Source organism: Buteo buteo, chromosome 18, assembly GCF_964188355.1.
Source record: "Buteo buteo chromosome 18, bButBut1.hap1.1, whole genome shotgun sequence".
Taxonomy (NCBI): Eukaryota; Metazoa; Chordata; class Aves; order Accipitriformes; family Accipitridae; genus Buteo; species Buteo buteo.
The window spans coordinates 154222-173053 of record NC_134188.1 but is presented as its reverse complement, the minus strand read 5'-3'; the positions used below and the strand labels follow the sequence as shown (position 1 = coordinate 173053).

General features: G+C 38.4%; 1 protein-coding gene across 1 annotated transcript in view; it reads left to right on the top strand.

Moving 5' to 3' along the window:
* The window catches only part of FREM2 (FRAS1 related extracellular matrix 2), a 139592-nt gene extending 121532 nt beyond the window's left edge, over window positions 1-18060 (top strand). The window contains exons 17-24 of the mRNA XM_075050503.1: window positions 3533-3725; window positions 5981-6085; window positions 7254-7381; window positions 7471-7605; window positions 10411-10537; window positions 11931-12118; window positions 13036-13182; window positions 14862-18060. Coding sequence (XP_074906604.1) covers window positions 3533-3725; window positions 5981-6085; window positions 7254-7381; window positions 7471-7605; window positions 10411-10537; window positions 11931-12118; window positions 13036-13182; window positions 14862-15374 — 1536 coding nt within the window. The 3' untranslated portion in view covers window positions 15375-18060. The remainder of the gene's footprint in view (window positions 1-3532; window positions 3726-5980; window positions 6086-7253; window positions 7382-7470; window positions 7606-10410; window positions 10538-11930; window positions 12119-13035; window positions 13183-14861) is intronic.
* Window positions 18061-18832: the final 772 nt, after the last annotated feature.

Genomic DNA, 18832 nt, shown 5'->3' with positions numbered 1-18832 from the left:
TATTGAAGAGTAGTTTTCCCCTCATGGCATTTTCCTTTACAGCAAGAAATGAGAGGGCCTTCAAAGTTTTAATTTACTGTTAGGAGAGAGAGAACTATTTATTCCATAATTCTCTGGCTATCGGTGTTGTAGGTATTCCTCCACACCTGCAAATCCATGAGTGCCTGAAGAAGGGTTTGTGTGCATAAAAACTCAATCAGCTGGTTTAGCAAGAACTTCTTCCTCTCCCTACATGCCATGAATCACACGTAAGGGCAGCTATACTGATGGAAGCACACAGACATTCGTATGCACATGAATAAATTCCTAGGTTGGTGCAAGCAGCCCTGCTGCCCAGACATCTTTTACCGGTTTTGCTAAAAGAGAAGAACCTTCTAAATTCTAGGGTCCTAGAAATGGAGACAATTCTTTGGCACCATGGTTTCAGATTTTCCCACAGAGCAGTGGTAATGTATGGCAAAGGAGCAGTGTTTCAGGCAGACTTGTCCTAGAAGGGATCATACTGCTGGATTTCTAGCAGTACAAATGAGTTGAGCTCACTAACACTATGATTCCATTGAATGGAGGCAAGAAAACCCTAAAACATGGCTTACAAACCCCATTAATGGATTGCTTTATGGACAGCGTATGTGAAGAGCCAATCATATCTTGTACCTGAAAATCAAGAAAAGCTTTGAAAGAAGGTTGTTTTTTTTTTACTTGAGGTGGCATAAGATACTGAGCTGGAAGAGGTTTTGTGGATCACTCTGTCCAGGCCACTGCCTTAACTATATAATGTGGTTCCAACACTAGTAAACTTAATCTAAAAACTAATAGGATTTCATGGCCTCACTATTCTTGTTGAGTGCCACCACAGTGAGGGCTAGAAATTCTTCCAATTTCTAGGCTGTATTTGTCATGGCCATCTTATGCCTGTTTGTTCCCATGTCAGCACCACCTTTCATCATCAGTGGCCCCTCTCCGCTGTTCATCTCCTGATGTGTAGAGACAGCATACTTACTCCCTCTCAGCCTTTGTTGTACTGGGCTAAAGAACCTGGCTATTTTAGTCTCTTCTCATCAGATAGTTTTGCCATTCCTGTGATTATGTTGATTTCTTTTTCTAAAGTCTACAATGCAAATTAGGCTTTTTCAAGCATGGATGATCAAAGCTGTTCCAGATAAGCTCTCACTAGTACTCTGTATAATGGCATGCATGCTTCTAATTTCCACCCCATTCCTCAGTTCATCTTAGGATCGTATCACATGGAGAGGGTATGAAGGTCATAGTTATGATGTGATCAACTCACATGGCAAAATTTTTTTCCCCTCTATTGTTTCTAACAATGTCTTTCATTTCTACCAGAAAACCCTGTCACTAATTTCTACTACCTTATACTTTATGCTATAAAATTTCATCTCACGCCTATTATTGTAGTCCTCAGGGTCATTAAATTCTCCCTCTGTGATATTCCAGTCCTCATCTACATTATCATTAAGCATTATGTATGCTTCTTTTCAAGAGGATAATGGACATGTATTAAATCTTCTTCCACGTACCTTTGTCTCTTCCTCATAAGCAAACTGAATTTTAGATCTTTGACTTCAATGTCTAATTCTTACTGTACAACACACAAGATGGAGAACAAAAACACACAGAGAAAAGCCAACATAGTTTGTCTGGTATGACTTTTCAATAGTAACACCTTTGTTATACTACCAAATGTATTCCACTCTAGATACTGTTCCAGGAAATGACAAATGCTCGAGGTTGCTCCTGAATCAAAGGCAAACCATAATGCACTGTAGAGTTGCATCATAGCTATATTGTTTTTGATAGAAGTAAGAATTCTCTGTTGTTATTTGGAACAATTTAGCAAATCCGTGTCTGAAATAATTGCTCAGATACCCATGCAGGTATCCCAAAGATAAACTAGCAACTTAAATAGGACTAAAGGATATTTTTGTCTAACTTCAGTTTGTCATCCAATACATATAGAAAAGAAAACCCCTTTTTTTGTTTCAAATAGAAGTTCTTGATTGTGTTTATGTAAAACCAACAAAGAAGCATTAATATAAAATAATCTATAACTGTAGCATCTCATATTATCTGCCAGGCTGCTTTACTACACAATACTGTGTTTTGCCATACTCTCTACTGTCTAAATGCTAGCACATTTTATAGAACGATTCAAACAATAGAAGTGGAAAGGAGTTTGGTAGCGTAGTGTGTAGATCAAGGAGTGTCATGCGTGAAAGTGAGTTGTGGCAACTACAAACATTTGCCATAATGAACTCCTTAATTAGTTCAGAGTATTTAGTCAGTGCAGGCAGTAAATTTGTGGTTTCATAGTATTACTAAAAGTTTTGTCTGGCATTTGGAAATGTAAAGCAGCTGTAAGGTAATGGCCTTTCAGCCCCCTGACATGCCATTTGTTGAACCCAGAAACAGTTTGAATTTTACACAGCTTGTAAAGTTCCTTGAATGTTGGGGTCTTTTAACAGTGCAAACCACTCTTCAGAAGCTTGTAAGGTAATCACTCCAGGGAAATGTTCAGATGTACAAATTTACATACGGAGTTTCTGTTAGAAGTACATGATTGTTCAACACCATTTATGCCTTTGAAAAGTTTCCCACTGGGAGATGATCTCAATGCCTGTCCTTCCGTGTCTTTCTAAGAAAATCCAGAATGTTCTAAAAGGATCTGGTTTGCACATTTCTAATCAGAGAGATGTGAATGAAAAAGTATTTGTAACAAAACATAAATGTAAAGTCTCTTCCGAAAGGTTTGGATCCATGTATCGTGTAAGAGCTATCTTAAGAGGTGACAGTTTACAGACACTGTTCTTCTTGCCTTTTTCTGTCAAAATATATATAAAGAATATGTAATTCTCTGATAATAATTCAGCTGTTGTTTTGTACAATATATGCATAAAGGGTCTATTTTTAAATCTATATCAAGTTTCATATTACTTTTAGTTCTTCCACACAGTGATAAACAGTATGATTTGTGTGTTTACATGCAGTATGTTAGCTACTATCCATGCACAAAGGAAGAAGTAGTTCCAGAGATGAGTAAGTACAGGCCAAGGACTCAGTCTTGCAATGACATCTGAGCAAATTCAGGGTCTTCCAGAAGAGTTTCTTAGAGGACAATAACATAAGAATATAAGAAAAGGAGTTAGTTAAGCACAAGGATAGAGCAAATGCAAATTTATTTGAAAGATTTCTAAAGCCTTCATTTGTAGCCATGTTGTTTATGTACTTAAAAAACCTAAACAAAAATGATGAGTCAAAATTGAGGGGTTCATATTTATCAGAACACATTCTCAGTTTGAAATACAAAAGTGGAACTTGAGGGGATGTAAGCTTAGCTGAAATCCATTGAAATGTGTTGTTTTGTATTTCATCTGAAATTTGCAAAGTGAGAGAATTTGATTCAGTCACAGTATTTATTTCAAGTTCTGTCTTCTCTTTCCCTTGCATTTGGATTACCTGTGCGATGCCTCTTTTCATGACCACTAACCTAAATAAATAATTTTCCCTTTTATAGGTTCTCAACCTAGTACAGTCCTATGTCACGCTGAGAGTCCCCTTGTACGTCTCTTATGTTTTCCACTCTCCGGTGGGTGTAGGAGGCTGGCAGCATTTCGACCTACAGTCAGAGCTCCGGCTGACTTTTGTGTATGACACTGCCATCCTGTGGAAGGATGGGATCGGTAGCCCACCTGAAGCAGAGCTCCAAGGTGGGTGTTGGATTTCTTTGCATCGAACTCATGTTCTGTTACTAAGAGTATAATTTGCACACAGTAGGATTTTTTCAATCATTCTAATACTAAAAAAAAAAAATAGTACATCATTTATTATCAGTTGCAAACAATTTGTCATTTCCTAGCACTCACAGTTCTCTGCTGGGGTGTTTATGAAAACCATGTAAAGCTGACATCAGTTCTTTTATTGCAAAGAAGAATAATTGTCTTGTTATATTTTAAGCACATGTGCAAAAAATAACAAATTTATTTCTACTCAGAACCTCAAGGTTCACTATGTATTCATATTCTGTTACCACACAAGATGTTTTCACTTTAATGAAAAAAATCTGAAACTTTTCTGTGATATCATTTTTTTCTGGCCATGAATGTACAGTTTCAGAATCTTTTGATGTTTTAAAAACATTAATTGTGAAACATTCAAAAGACACAGAAATATACAATGGGTATATGTGTTAGAGTAGTGAACCGTGAAACATAGTTTAAATGCAATAGATACTGTCAATAAATGTTTGTGACTATAGTTAGTCAACAAATCAAACTCTATCACTACAGAATTTATCTTTGCAAACAGTTAATTTATTTTTTTAAAATAGTGACATACAGATGTCTGTGAAAGATTAAAGTAAATAGTTACACCTCTATGCTGCTTCGTTCTATTTATCCAAATTTACTTACTATTTCCCAGCATTAAGCTTCAGGTGTTCCATATCTATCTCAGCCTAAGGTAGAATACAGGCACCAGCTATAATTATGTAAGTACAGTTACACAATTTCAGGACTCCAGTGAACATAAAACCATTTTTTGTTTCTGAAAACTCTGTATATGAACTACAGAAGTCATTGCTATGCAATTCTGTCCTCATGTTAAGAGCAGGAAATAAGGAGTGGCAAGGGGAATCTACAGTGCATGAAGAATGAAGCACATGTCATGCCATGCCTAAAGAATAAGCCACATGCCGCAAATCGTATGATGTACTAGTCACCAGATAACAACCAGATCTAATTCTCAGTCTCAGCAGTTATGTGGCATATCTATGCCACCATTTTCCTGTCTTTGATGCTTTAATTTTTTATTTCTCTCTTTAAGAAGCTGATGGCCAGGTCTTTGGAGATGCTGAACATTGGTAGCTCAGTATTTTCTCACTCCACAGCCTTGCACAATTAGCAGCTGTTTTTTGGGGGGACAGGGAGGGCTTAACTAGTTTCCAGTTTATTTCCATGCCTCTGGATACATATAATTTTTCTACATAAATTCTGTGAAAAACTGTAAAGCAGTCAAGGTCTTCTAAAGCCATAGTTCAATCATACATGTCTATTTATAATGTGCCAATAAATATGGTTGGTACAGGTGCTTTTGTGTGGGTGATATGCATTCACATTGGTGAGTGTGTTAGTTTTCTGACACATTCATGGAGGAACATTCCGGTTTCCTTCTTGCTCCTGGCAAGCAGAATGGTGGCACATCACTGGCTCTCTGTAAGGGAGCACTGGAGGAAACACCTGAACTCTGAAGCACTGCAGAGCTCTGGAGAAAAAGGGATGTGGCTGCAAGCTGCAGCAATAAACTGCTTCTGACGTATAAAAAAGACATTGTAACCTGAAATTAGGAAACATTAGGCCCATGTTTTGGTCCAGATTCATGCCAGAAATCACCAGCAATGCAAAGCCTGTCAGAATGAGTTTCACAGATTCAAGCACCTTCAAGCAGATTGCCATGGAAGCCACAACCAACTGCTACAACTAAGTGCTGGTGGGTGCTGCCTTGGGACAATAGATAGGGAGGCACTGATAAAGAGTTTCTCTGAAGCAGCTTTCATTGGTAGGAGTCAGCTTGAATACCTAGTGAAAACAAAAGTATTCTTTGGTCTATAGAACCCCCTGGCAGCTGACAATGCTATTGCCTGAACACAAGCACGGACTGTGTTGTGGACTTTCTTCAGCCTACTAGAGCAGCTGTGTGAGTCCATGTAACATGTAAAACCGTGACTTTGCAGGGAATTTCTGTATGTGCTTTGGAAAGCTGAAGCATTGTGAAAACTCTAGGCCCCTCTGTGTAAATTCATGTTGGAGAAGAATCTTGAGTCAACCCAAAAGGTACCAGCAGGCCCCCTCCCAAACAACTGACATGACAATGGGAAATGAAAGAGTGGGGTTGGTGTTTCACAGGAGTGTGATTTATTTGTCATCTGCAAGTGGAATAAATCTTGTGAATTGGCTTCTGCTGCCAGGTTCCCTGTACCCAACCAGCATGCGTATTAGTGAAGAGGGGCGCTTAGTTGTCAACTTCAAGACTGAAGCCCGGTTTCATGGTCTGTTTGTGATGTCCCATCCTGGTAAGCTTAATCTACACTTTAGCAGTACTACAAAAACAAAGACACTCCTCCCAAATTTTATAGTGTTCATTTTTCTTATTCTGCTCCTGAGATCTGAATTTTTTATGTACCGTGCTCTTCAGATAAGGATTTTTCCCTTACTTGGGATTTCTTACTTGTCATTGATGACTGTATTCAGATTGTCAAATGTAATGAAATATGCATGAATCTGATGGAAAGCAGATAGTTCCACTTGATCAAGAGCCTGATTTATGAAAGATGAAGATCTAGGCCATTCTGTCCACTAAGGATCTATAAATATATGTTTTTAATCCAAAAGCTGTGATCAGCTACTTACTTACATTGCTCTAGGAATTTAGGTAGCATTAAAATTTCTTTCCCAACTTGAAGCCTTTCTAGGTTATTTAGACCTTTTTCAGATAGTCACAAAAGGTCATGTATGAGCATTGCATCAATCTGTTAATAAAACATTCTCACTGCCATTCAATTAGTCATTGCTGGGAACCTGATCCTGCAATTTCATCTGTTTAAAACCCACTGCCTTTATTCAGAATAATCACAGGTGTAAGACTCTGTCTACAGACATAAATCTGAGCATTAATGCTGGCCATGGAAAAGATTATTTAACTATATTAAATCTGCTGAACAATAATGAGAAGGGAAAAAAACCATTTTAAGAAATCTCTTTTAGTTTAAGTCAGTTTTATTAACCTATAAAACTCCTTCATGGTGCTTCTACTTTTTCTCAGCTGTCCTCTAGAGTGTTAGGTTTTGCCTATCAGGCAGAGTCGAAACAGTTACATTGCTAAGAGATGTTATTTTTTGTTCCCTGGGCTGACATTCCAAGTTTAAAACAGGAGGGATTATAGATCTTTGCCATTCCACTCTGACTGTTTTGCCTGTCTGTCAAATTTAATCTTCATACAGTTCTGGTTGTGTAGCCCAAAAGCAACTGTTTAATAGACACTTGAACATGAATCAAGGAGGCCCAGCTGTGTCGACTGTAATTGATTTTGTTAGTTTCAGTTAATAAAACCCAGTGACCTGTAAAGTTATTAACATCAACTATGGCATTATGGTTTATGAATTATTGGGAATGTTTTTCAGGCTCTGAGAGTTTGCAGTGAAACACTAAAGGTGACAAATCTGTCTCTTGGCATGTTTCTAGCTTCATCTCTGACTTCCATGGTTATGTCAGCTGATCACCCGGGCCTGACATTCAGCCTCAGCCTCATCCGAAGCGAGCCAACCTACAACCAGCCAGTACAGCAGTGGAGCTTTGTTTCAGATTTTGCGGTAAAACCTCAGCCTTCACGGTGTCTTCTGTTGCCTCAGCCTGTTAGTTAGGATGTTGGTGGAAGAGCTTTCTCTCTCTCTCTCTTCAGGTTCGAGATTATTCTGGAATGTACACTGTGAAGCTGATAGCTTGTACCACTGCTCCACATCAGGAGTACAGCCTACCAGTTATCTGCAGTCCTAGAGAGCCAATCACATTTGATCTGGATATCCGATTCCAGCAGGTACCAGCCCAATGATACCTTCATCATGTTTCCATTTTAGTTTGATTCCCAAATTGCCTTTGTTGGTCTCATAATGATAGTGCTAGAAACTGAATTTACTTGCTTGTGAACAAACCAATTCCTAAACTGGTGGGATAGCACATACTCCTGTCCTGCTATTTAACCAGTTTTACCCAAATGGGAATGGCTAATGTAGGAGCAAAAATGTTTGTTGTCCTCAGTGCAGGGCATTGGTTTGGGGGATAGTTACTGTGATATGAAATAACCTTTGGGAATTCTTTACTTGTCTGTTGGCTTTGGTATGACATATTTTTATCAGATAATTAGGAAAATATAAAACTATTATCAGAAGGTTTTCATCTGACACAAAGATCAGAGCTAGGTGTCTCATATTAAAAGTGGGACCTCCACATTTAGTCCTAAGGTAGGACTTCCTTCACTGACTATAGAGGAAGTGTAGATAGCCAACACTGGTAAAATGCTTAGCTTTAAGACTCACCAAAGTGAGTGACACAAATCCCACCCATAGCAATAGGGATCATGCGGTAACATGGGAACAGGCAAACAGCATACCTTTCACAAAGCCCAGCTGTAAAGCTCTGTAGCGGAGAACAAAATATGGAGAAATGGACTGCTGTAGAAAGCATTGACTGAAAAAAATCTGATGGTCATGTTGGATAGTTAACAGAACATAAACTGCCAGTTTACAGTGTTATCAAAAAGGCTGACATGACCTTGGGATGCATAAGGAGGAAGTTACATCATTTCTGTTATTTGGAGCCAGTACAACTAATACTGGAACAGTGTGGCTGTGATTTCATGCTCATTGATAGCATAGATGTATGCTATTAAACCATCTTACAGTATAAATCCAATCAGGAACAGTCAGGGATACATAATCACTTTTCTGTTGAATTAGCCAGAGTACACAAGGGAATGCATGCAATCTTCATGCTTTCATTTGGCATTATGCCAGCTATGGAAGAACAGATGATTCCCGATACGGCATCAAGTCCTGGTGAAGCAGAGAAATGATACATGATCTGACATGAAACCTGCCTTCTCAGACTTAACCAGGAAAACATTTTGAAAAAGTTTGAAATGGGGGGGGGGGGGGTGAGAGGAATTTATACTAGTTCAGCATTTCAGGTTTTGTCTGGCATTTCTAATCTGCTTCTAGGAACATTAAAGCAATTCACAGCAATGCTAAACCACACCTTGTGTCTGGTCCTAGTATAAGCAAGAAGATATTGATAGTTCGAAGAAAATTCAAGAGAGCTGCAAAAATCATTGCAAAATGGGCAAAGTAGCCTAGGGAGAGACCTAACTCTTACCTGGAAGAAACCTATGACTAAGAACTATGACTAAGACTTAAGAACTGCCTTGCAATAAATAAATGCATACTATAGGTGTCACTATATCAGATAAAGCTTTAAAAATACAGGATCTAGGGATAAGGTGCAAAATTACAACAGTGTCATAATCACCAAGGACTGTGGCCTGTTAGTCCCCTGTCACCAGCAATTTTCAAACCAAGACCAGCTCTTTTTCTTGAGATACTTGTAGTAAAAGGAATTCAGGAAATGGAATGGAAATTATATTTTTACTTATTATTTCTGTGAAAAGGTTATGGGGGTAGGGTTCCTCTTTCTGAAGAGTAGCAATGGGTTTATAAAAATATTTCAGCTCTACATTGTTCTTGCCAAATCCTGTTGCTTTGATAGTTTTAGGACTCTATTGTGAAAAGGGATTTGAAGAAGAATAAATGTGGCAGCTGTATAACTTGCAGCAGTACTTTCTGTTGATATTGTTATATCTCATTCCATCAGCCCCTTGTCCATAAGCCAGCAAGAATGTTTTCTTTTCTGTTTTCCTTCCTTCCTTCCTTTCCACACGCATAACACATAAATAAATGTATGTTAGCATTTTTTTATTTGTTTAGTGGCTGCCTTTTTTTTTTTTTTTTTTTTTTTTTTTGGAATGTAACTTCCACATTGTTTCCTCACGTACAATGCATCTTTTTGAACTTCGGGCTTTCCCCAATTCTTCTGTTCACTCTATTCTTTCCCTTTTGTTATGCCATGTGCCTGTATAGTTTGGCTTCTAACTTATGTTATATGGCCCAATGAGAACTTGCTGCTGATAGTGTTGATTTATTTTATTCTTGTAATGTAATCATGGAGGAACCATAGATAAATGTGTCAAATATATAAAGAAAAATATTAGCATAAAAGGATGTTCGAATGGTTTGATGTGTTTTCACATGCATGATTTGATATGCTGCAGCATCTCAGAAGAACCGATACTTGCAAATAAATCCTCAACAATGTGTACTTTCAAATAATTGGCAGAGGATCAGAAGCAGAGGTGGGACTTGGGTGTAAGATTGAAAATGGGATAGAGAAAACAGGCAGTGGTGTGTCAGAGGGAGACAAGTTATTGACAAAATATTTTCCTCACGTTACCCCCACACATAAATTGCCCTGGGCACCTCCTTGGATGGGATTTGGAAAAATGTGGGAAGAAACTAACCTAGAATACTATCAAATATCACAGAGGCAGATAACCCAAAGGTGGTATGCATGTAAAAGATCAAATATCACAGAGGCAGATAACCCAAAGGTGGTATGCATGTAAAATACACAGCAATATATGTCTAGTACAAAGAAATCTTTTTGGTTAAACTGTGTTATTGCATGTAGATGTGCAGAGCTGATAAATAATGTACACTGGGAGAAGGTCATGCTGTGTTTTAAGAGTCATTAAAGAATACTTGTTGAAGAGCTTTATGCTGTTGTGTTTTAGGTCAGTGACCCAGTGGCTGCTGAGTTCAGCTTGAACACCCAGATGTTCCTCCTCTCCAAAAAGACACTGTGGCTATCTGATGGCTCGATGGGCTTTGGGCAAGAAAGTGATGTTGCTTTCTCAGAAGGTATAATCATGCACAGATCATGCACATTTAATATGTGTTCCATGCTATCAGGATCCCATTTCAGTCAAAACAAGAGAGGAGTAATGGTTTGGGCTTGCTGCTTGTGTTCTTCTGCATTTGCCTTCCCTACCTGGCAGTTTACATCAGAACTGTTGGCCAAGCTGCACTGAAACTCTTATGTCTGAGGGTTGCAGTACTGGTGCCATTTCTCATAAGCTGAGCACTTTATAAACATTGGATGATGTTAAGAACGTTCCTAGTTGATAAGTGAATATTACACAGTCTTTTTCTTGTGGGTGAGTGTACTGGGTCTGGCTGGGATGGAGTTAACTTTCTTAATAGCAGCCACTATGGTGCTGTACTTTGCATCTGTGGCTAAAACAGTGTTGATAACATGCCAGTGTTTTGGCTACTACGCTTGCACAGCATCAAGGCTTTCTTCCTTCCCCCTGTCCTCTACTGAGTAGGCTGGGGTGGGAAGAGTGATTCAATTGATACATCTGTCAGGGGACCTAAGCAGTCACTTCATTCCTCTGCTTTCCTCGTGTGCCTCTTTTGCCTGTTTATTAGATTGCCAACACCTTGAATACACAACTGTCTTTTGTGATGTATTTGCACAGTCTCTTGAACAGCGGGTACCTGGTTTGTCTGTCTCAAAGTCTACAGTTGCTCCAAATCATTGTAAAAGCAACGCAACATTTCTCCTTTCCTGCTCCAGATTCCTAACCTTCCTAACCACTTTCTGTCATATGTATCTGACCACTGCACACAGTATACTTTTCTTGCCTGCATAGAAACGGCCGAGGTTATTTGTACAGGCCTGGCAAGCATGTCTTATCTTGAACATTATCAGGCATCTGAAATGCAATTACACAGTAGGGAGCCAAGTCTCAGAAAATGTGTCTGTGACTTTTCATAATGTTCACTTCACTTGTACAGTATGCCGATCTGACCAAGTATAAGTAAACTCTTATGCAGCCTGAAAAGGATTCTGCTGACATAAAAAAGAACATCTCTTCAACAAAGTACATTGTCAGGAGGCCAAAACCTACACCCTGGTCTGGTGCAGAGGAGTACATAATGTTTCTTTAAGTCACTTTTTGAATGAAGAGCCCAGTGTAACCCAGAATTAAAGCCGCCCCTGAACTGGTTCTGGTTATAGCAACAGCAGACGGCCTCCTGCTGCTATCATGTGGCCCAGAGCTCATGGAAGAGTGTGCGCTCTGATCACGGCCTTTGACAAGCCCTACAGAGGAAGTTGGGTAGCAAGTTGTCTTTGGATATAGTCACATTACACAGCACTAAGCTTCTTGACTAGGCTGATTAACTCAGCCTCAGTACTGTGCTAAATGTTCCAGTGTAATAGGATGTGAACTGTGTGAACTGTTTACAGGTGATATCATATATGGTCGGGTGATGGTGGATCCAGTGCAGAATTTGGGCGATTCCTTCTACTGCAGCATTGAGAAGGTTTTCCTATGCACAGGAGCTGATGGATATGTACCCAAATATAATCCATCCAACACTGAATATGGGTGCCTTGCCGATTCTCCATCCCTTCTGTACAGGTTTAAGATTGTGGTAAGATTTCTAATTCTGGGATGATGCACATATATATTTTAAATTTTTTTTTTTCTAATTTCTTTTTTGTCCAAAACCAACTGTTCTTTAAAATGTTCTCGACGGCACCATATTTGTGACTTAGGCTCCAGGCTAACATGAACTGATGAAGGCAGTATCTTAACTTTCTCCCTCCTGGTTCTATTGTTAATCTTTCTGGAGACTCTCATCATTTAGAGTTTGACCTAAGTTAGAATCCCAAGATAGGCTTTTTCTCTGCATTGTCTATATCCATTGACCATAGAGGGAATCTTAGGAGACATGCAACTTAAGGACTGGAATTTGTTTCATCTTTAGCCATCCAAAATTTAGTGTATAATGTAAAGTTAGTCCAGGTTGCCTCTGTAGTCAATAGGGAAAGAGAGATACCTCTAAAGCTGGCTTAGAATATCTGAGATTATTTCTGTTCTGAAAATAATTATAGACTAAGCCTAGATGACTACAGACCTGATGCCCAACTTTTAGAGAGTTAACTTTAAGTAAGATGATTATCTAATTATCTAAACTAATTTATATGAATGTCTGTTAATAGAAACAAAAGGTAGCTTCTTTAAACTGAGAAATAGAATTCTTACTTTTCTTTCAGACCACATTTATGTATCTTTTTTATTTTAGAAATGTAGCTATGGTTGTTCTGTGGTGTTTTCTCCTTGTATTTCAACAAAAAAGTCTTCAGACAAAAGATTAAATAGAAGTTAATACAAGTCAGATGTGACCACAACCGCTTCTCATGTCTTTTCCCTTGATATTACACTGGATTGCATAAAATAGCATGTGTAAATTACAAAATTTATACATTGCACATAACTATTAGTGTTTTTCCTAGCATAAATGAATCTGTGTTTTGCAAACTTTTTTTTCCCTCCATGACCGTGTAGGACAAAGCTCAGCCGGAGACACAAGCCACAAGCTTTGGAAATGTGCTTTTTAATGCAAAACTTGCAATAGATGATCCTGAAGCAATTCCGTTAGTTAAACAGCCAGGCTCTGATGGATTTAAAGTAGACTCAACTCCTCTATTTCAGGTATGATTTCTGTAACTTTTCAGCAAGAGTACTGAACCAAGAAAGAAACACTTGCACAAGAAGTGTTGTTAACAGTAAGTCATATTGAAGCCAATAGAAAGATTTATTCTGATTCCAGTGACAGTCAAACAGGATTTAAAATGCTTAAAATGTCTAGATATAAAATTTGGAGCACTTATTAAAATATTTTGGTAGGGATGCTATGCTTTTCTCTCACTTAATTCCACAGTCTAACCAGAAATTATACAAATTATTCTTCTGCATTTCTTCAAAGAACTTGATAAGCTTCTTGTTACACAGCATTGTTTTATTGCTTCTCACTTGTCAAAGACAAAAAAATAAAAGAATCATAAGCATTTATAGTGAACTTCATCAAAGTCTAGTTGATACTCAGAATTTTCAGTGCAATTCTTTCCTTGCAAACTTGCACGTTGTGAAACATCTGAGCCCTGGAAAGCCTAGAAATTGACAACCAAAGGGTGCGACTACTTCTTAATTAAATCTAATCCTTCAGCTCTGTGCATTCATCCCTTTGATCTATATAACTCAGTCAGGAGTTGTCTCTTCATTATTTTTCTCTTTAGTATTTGCAAAAGTACATGCAAAACTCAAGTGTATAAATTAGTAGGAAAAAATATTGAGGAGAGTTTAATCCTACTCCTGGCCACTTCAGTATTAAAGGTCCCATTGTAAGCAATGGAATATTTAAGAGAACAGCCTACTTACCAGTATAAAAAGGGTTTCATAATTTGCCCCCATGAAAATGAAACCTCATTTGTTATATGAAGAATCCATTTCCAATAATACAGTGATTTTTGGTCCTCATTCTGTCAAAGGAATGAGAATATGAAGAAACAACAGTATATCCTGAGAAAGACTTGGAAAAACAAGAGTAAAATAGAAAATGTGTTATTTCTCACAATAACAGAACTCGGCTGCAACCACTGAAATTATCAGCCAGTAGCTTTAAGACAGTATTCAGGCAATCCTGCTGGACCTTGTAGAGGCCAAATTTATTATGTATCCAGAAAAGACAAGACAAATTCAAGAAAGATAGCATCATCTCATGCAGACTGCAGGGAATCATGCAATCACAGAATGGATGAGGTTGTCAAGGACGTCTGGAGATTGTCTGTTCCAACAGACAGGCTCAAAGCAGGGTCACCTAGAGCACATTGCCAAGGACCATGTCCAATTGGATTTTGAATGTCTCCAAGGATGGAGACTCCACAGCCTCCCCGTTTCAATGTTCAACCATCCTCACAGTACAAAATTGTTTTCTTATGTTAAGATGGAAATAGAGCCACAGCCAAGGCCTAGTCAGCTGGCAAGTTAGGCCTAGAAGATCCTCTTCTGTGGTTTGTCTACATCTGAGGTTCTTTGTATGGTCTTTGGTACCAACAGTACCAAAAAAATGCCAAGGCTATGCTTCTTCACCTGCACCTGATAGGCATAGAGTCTGGACATGGAGAGGAATGGAGACTACCCCCTATTAAAATTTTGGCTGAAAACATGACTCCTCTGGTGCACATTGGCACATAGTGAGGGGTTATCTGTGCATGATTTTGAAAGTACTTGTCCAGGAAATCAGTTCAGAACAGTGACTGATTTCATCTGTGTATAATGCTGTCCAGATTCTGTATGTTTGTGTTTAAATACAAAAAATTTTGTCTTTCTAGGTGTCTTTGGGTAGGGAGTGGTATGTCCATACAATCTACACTGTACGTTCAAAAGAGAATGCTAACCGCGGAATCGGCAAAAGAAGTGTGGAGCACCAGTACCACTCACTCTTTAGTGGTGGGAGCCAAGGAGCATCCACACAAAGACGTCAGAAGAGGGGAGTTGAGCAGGACCCAGAACTTGCAAAAGACATTGGAGTAGAAAACAACCGAGGAACAAACATACAGCACATAGCACTAGATCGCACCGGCAAGAAACACATTCCTCAAAGGGAGGTTGCAGTCAATGGCGTTCTCCCCAGGGAACTGAATAACCAAAGTGCAGGGGTCAGCATAGTCACAATCATTGGTGGAGCTGCTGCCATTTTCCTTGCCATCTGCTTAATTGCAATCATCATTCTGCTGCTAAAATGGAAACGAAGTTCTGAGAAGAAGGAAGCCACAAAGGAGTCGGGCAGCAATGAACCAATGATGCTACAATATAATTACAACAGTGACAGCTCAGAGGTTTGATTCCAAGACTGCAGGATTCAAGCCAGAGTCTCCAGAGTGCCTCAAAAAAAACCTGAACTGCACTTTGTTAGCAGCAGGTCATGGTGACTTATGAGGAATAAAGAGTTCATATGCTTCTAGGTGTACTTGAAATTTTTTATCCTGAAGTCTTGCTGCCATTATCAACAATAGAAGAATCCATACCGAATCTCCCACTTTGCATGAAAGGTAATCCTGATGTCCCTATATCACACACTAATCTTAAGCAACAATTCAAGGAACTGCATTGTAAGGGAGAGATTTTTGTTTTGGTTTTGTATTTTCTGACATTAAAAAAAGCAGAAGAAGCTATCCAAAGGTGCTATATATCCTGTCTGCAATAAGACAGGAAATCTGTTTCTTTGGAAACAGAATACTTGAAAGGAGAAATCCTTACACTCTTCAGTTAAATTTTGTACTGTTTCTCACAAACAACCCAATGTCTACAATTAGTTTGAAAGGTGATGAAATGCCTTAGGCATGAATCCTCCTTCCTATAAGCTTTTGACTTCACTTAAGCTATACCAGTGATTTTTTTTTTTTCTTCACTTATATGTAACTGAACTTTTTCAAAAGACAGCTAGATTAGACAGCATAACATTATAAACAGTTGCATGTCACAGGATGCAATACATACTCTTTTCTGCAAATTCTTATTCAGCTATTTAATCTGAGAATTTTTTTCCTTATTTATGTTTATATAAAGCCAAAGAATGCAACAAATCCAGAAAGAATTTTGTTTTTCACAGAAACTGGATGCTTATGTCCTCTTAAGTTTATAATGGATCTTGGAAGTGTTGTAAGGTAAATTATATTTGTTAGTGCATATCCACTGCTGGGAAATGCAAGCGTTAGTATTTCAGTACCTAGAGAAAATCATAGAGTTAGATTCAAAACGCAGAGGACAAGGTTCTGCCTGAACTGAGCCTAGGAATGATGATACTGAATCCAACATGTAATTGCCAGTTGCCATATTAAATGGTAACAAAAAGTGAAGAAAAAAATTAACATTTGATTGAATCAAGGAGTATTTATTACTGTATAATCATAGCACACCTTGACAAACGTGCTGGGTCATTGTTGGGCATTTTTTAACAATTTACTACTTTTGCAAGAGTAATTCTCATTTTCTCTCAGCATTCTTGATTTAGGTGACATGACAGCATGATGTTCCACAGAAGTTTGGATCAGCAGTGTCCCATGTCAGTTCTTATCCAGACAGGACCTGTTCTGTCCCAAAGATATCCTGTGAAATGCTTGGCTATGAAAGCTATGTAACCTTCAGGACAGATTGCCCATTTGTCACACTAGCATAAGTCCTTTCAAGTCAATAGAGTTAAACTATATAAAATCTGAATCAGGCTGTTGAGACTGCTGCTAAAATACCTGTTCCCTTCCACCATCTTGTGATGGTGGCTGTGGGCAGCCCCCAAAGTATCTTCAGCTGCAATACGCTTGGCATTTGGTATTCTGGGGACCAAGCTGCAGAGATCTGCGTTACCTGAACAGGATCCAACTTGAAAGCAGCCTGGCTGCAAGCACACAGTGCTGCCTCTGAACTAAAAAATCTATCCAAAAGGCTTCCTGGCCTGGCTGTGGTGCTCTGTCAACACAGATAGACCTGACCTAGTAATTCCGCACAATCATCCTCTGAGCCATAAAGACTCAGAAATGTTGAGGTCTCCTAGCGTAGGAATATCTGTGCTATGATTCAAGGTACAGTGTGAATATACCCACAGAGGGACTTGTGCTGATATCTCTTGCTCTGGATTTATATTGTTATGACTTCACTCATTTAATAAGATTTCATCAATTTTTCACCAAATTAATTAAAGTTGCTTGCAAGCAAAATCTTTTTTTTAATTATTATTTCTTTTTATAAAACCACATCAAAAACCATGTGTTCTAGAAGCCAAATATTTAGCCCAGTAAACAACTTAATCACTGCTTTGAATAGCATCTGATTACAACTCTGTAAAATGTTTAGGGTAATGGGGATTATCAGACTAATGTTTTTCTAACAATACATAAAATAATAGTGCAAACTGGTGATAACAAAGAAAAATACAAAGTAAGCACTGAAAAGCTGGACAAGCATGAGTAAGATTCATGAGTCAGATATCAAAGTCCTCTCCCTGGGAAAAAACTCCCAATGTTTTCAATAAGGTCTGCCAGATTTGTCCCATTCTTAAGAAATGGGATTTCTTACAATTCAGTGAACTATAAATACATCTGTAACAGCATGCCTTTTTTATATGACTTCAAGGTTTTAGATTTCAGCAAACATTGGAGGCTTATTAACATTTTCCATTCTACTTAACAAGTGGACTTCTTTATACTAACCTGAATAAGTGCCTCGTTCCCAGTTATGTGCACAAATATGTTAATATTTATCTATCCATGCAATAAACTGAGTATTTTATATATATATATTTAATCTATTTCCAGATTATGTATTCAATCCTCTTTTCCCTGGAGATGCTTATTCTGCTAGCAGTAATACGATTTGTTAAACCATTTATACAATAATTACTGTGTTTAAACTTGTTATCAAGCTGTCAAAAATCTTTCCATGCATATTTATTTTGGAACAATTTTTTGCTTATGTCTATGACTCTGATATTTGACACTTCTGTCAGGAAAAAAATAAAACTACTTTGGTTTTGGATACTGATCTGAAATTTGTGTATGAATATCACTGTGGAGAGGGGTCAGTAATGCAGTGTTAAGACAAATTAATTTGTCAGATCGATGGAAGAACATAAACTTACTGCTGTGTTTGCAATAAAAGTCACTGCTGTGTTCCTGAACTGATTGTTTTCTGGTTGTGAAGTGTTCGGCACAGGGGTTGTTTTTTAATCATTGTGGTTGCACTCAGGGCTCACAGAGGGATTTTTGTTTCAATTCCAGAAGATCAGAAATCTCTAGATATCTGCAAGTCCTTTGTAGGTTGGAGTGCCATGTTCCTGTGTGCTGGCAGGGTTTATTGTGTTAGACTTACTGACAAGTGAAGGCGAGTCTACAGGAAGCAGTTCTCTTGTTCCTGCAGCGCTGATGTTGCTGTCAGTTGTTTCATGTGCCAGCTCATTAGATATTTTTTTTCCCAGTGGCAAATTTATCAGGTTAGAAATATATGAGATGGAGACACTTCAGTGAAACTTTTGTGTGTGTGTGTATATATACACATACTATGATGCAGAAAGTAAAAGCAACTCTGAACCTTTCCCCTCTCACCCCACCCCTTGTAAACTGGCCAGCACTGGCCTCTGATTTCTATGTGAACTTAAGCAAGCACCCACCTCCTTCACTGTCAGAAAGGCTATACTTCATGGCTAGTTACATGAGCGACACACTATATATTTACCAACTGCTATAACAAGAATAAACTAGCAGGCAGTGATTCCTGCTTTGCTATGTCTATTCCCTTCTACTGCCTAAAC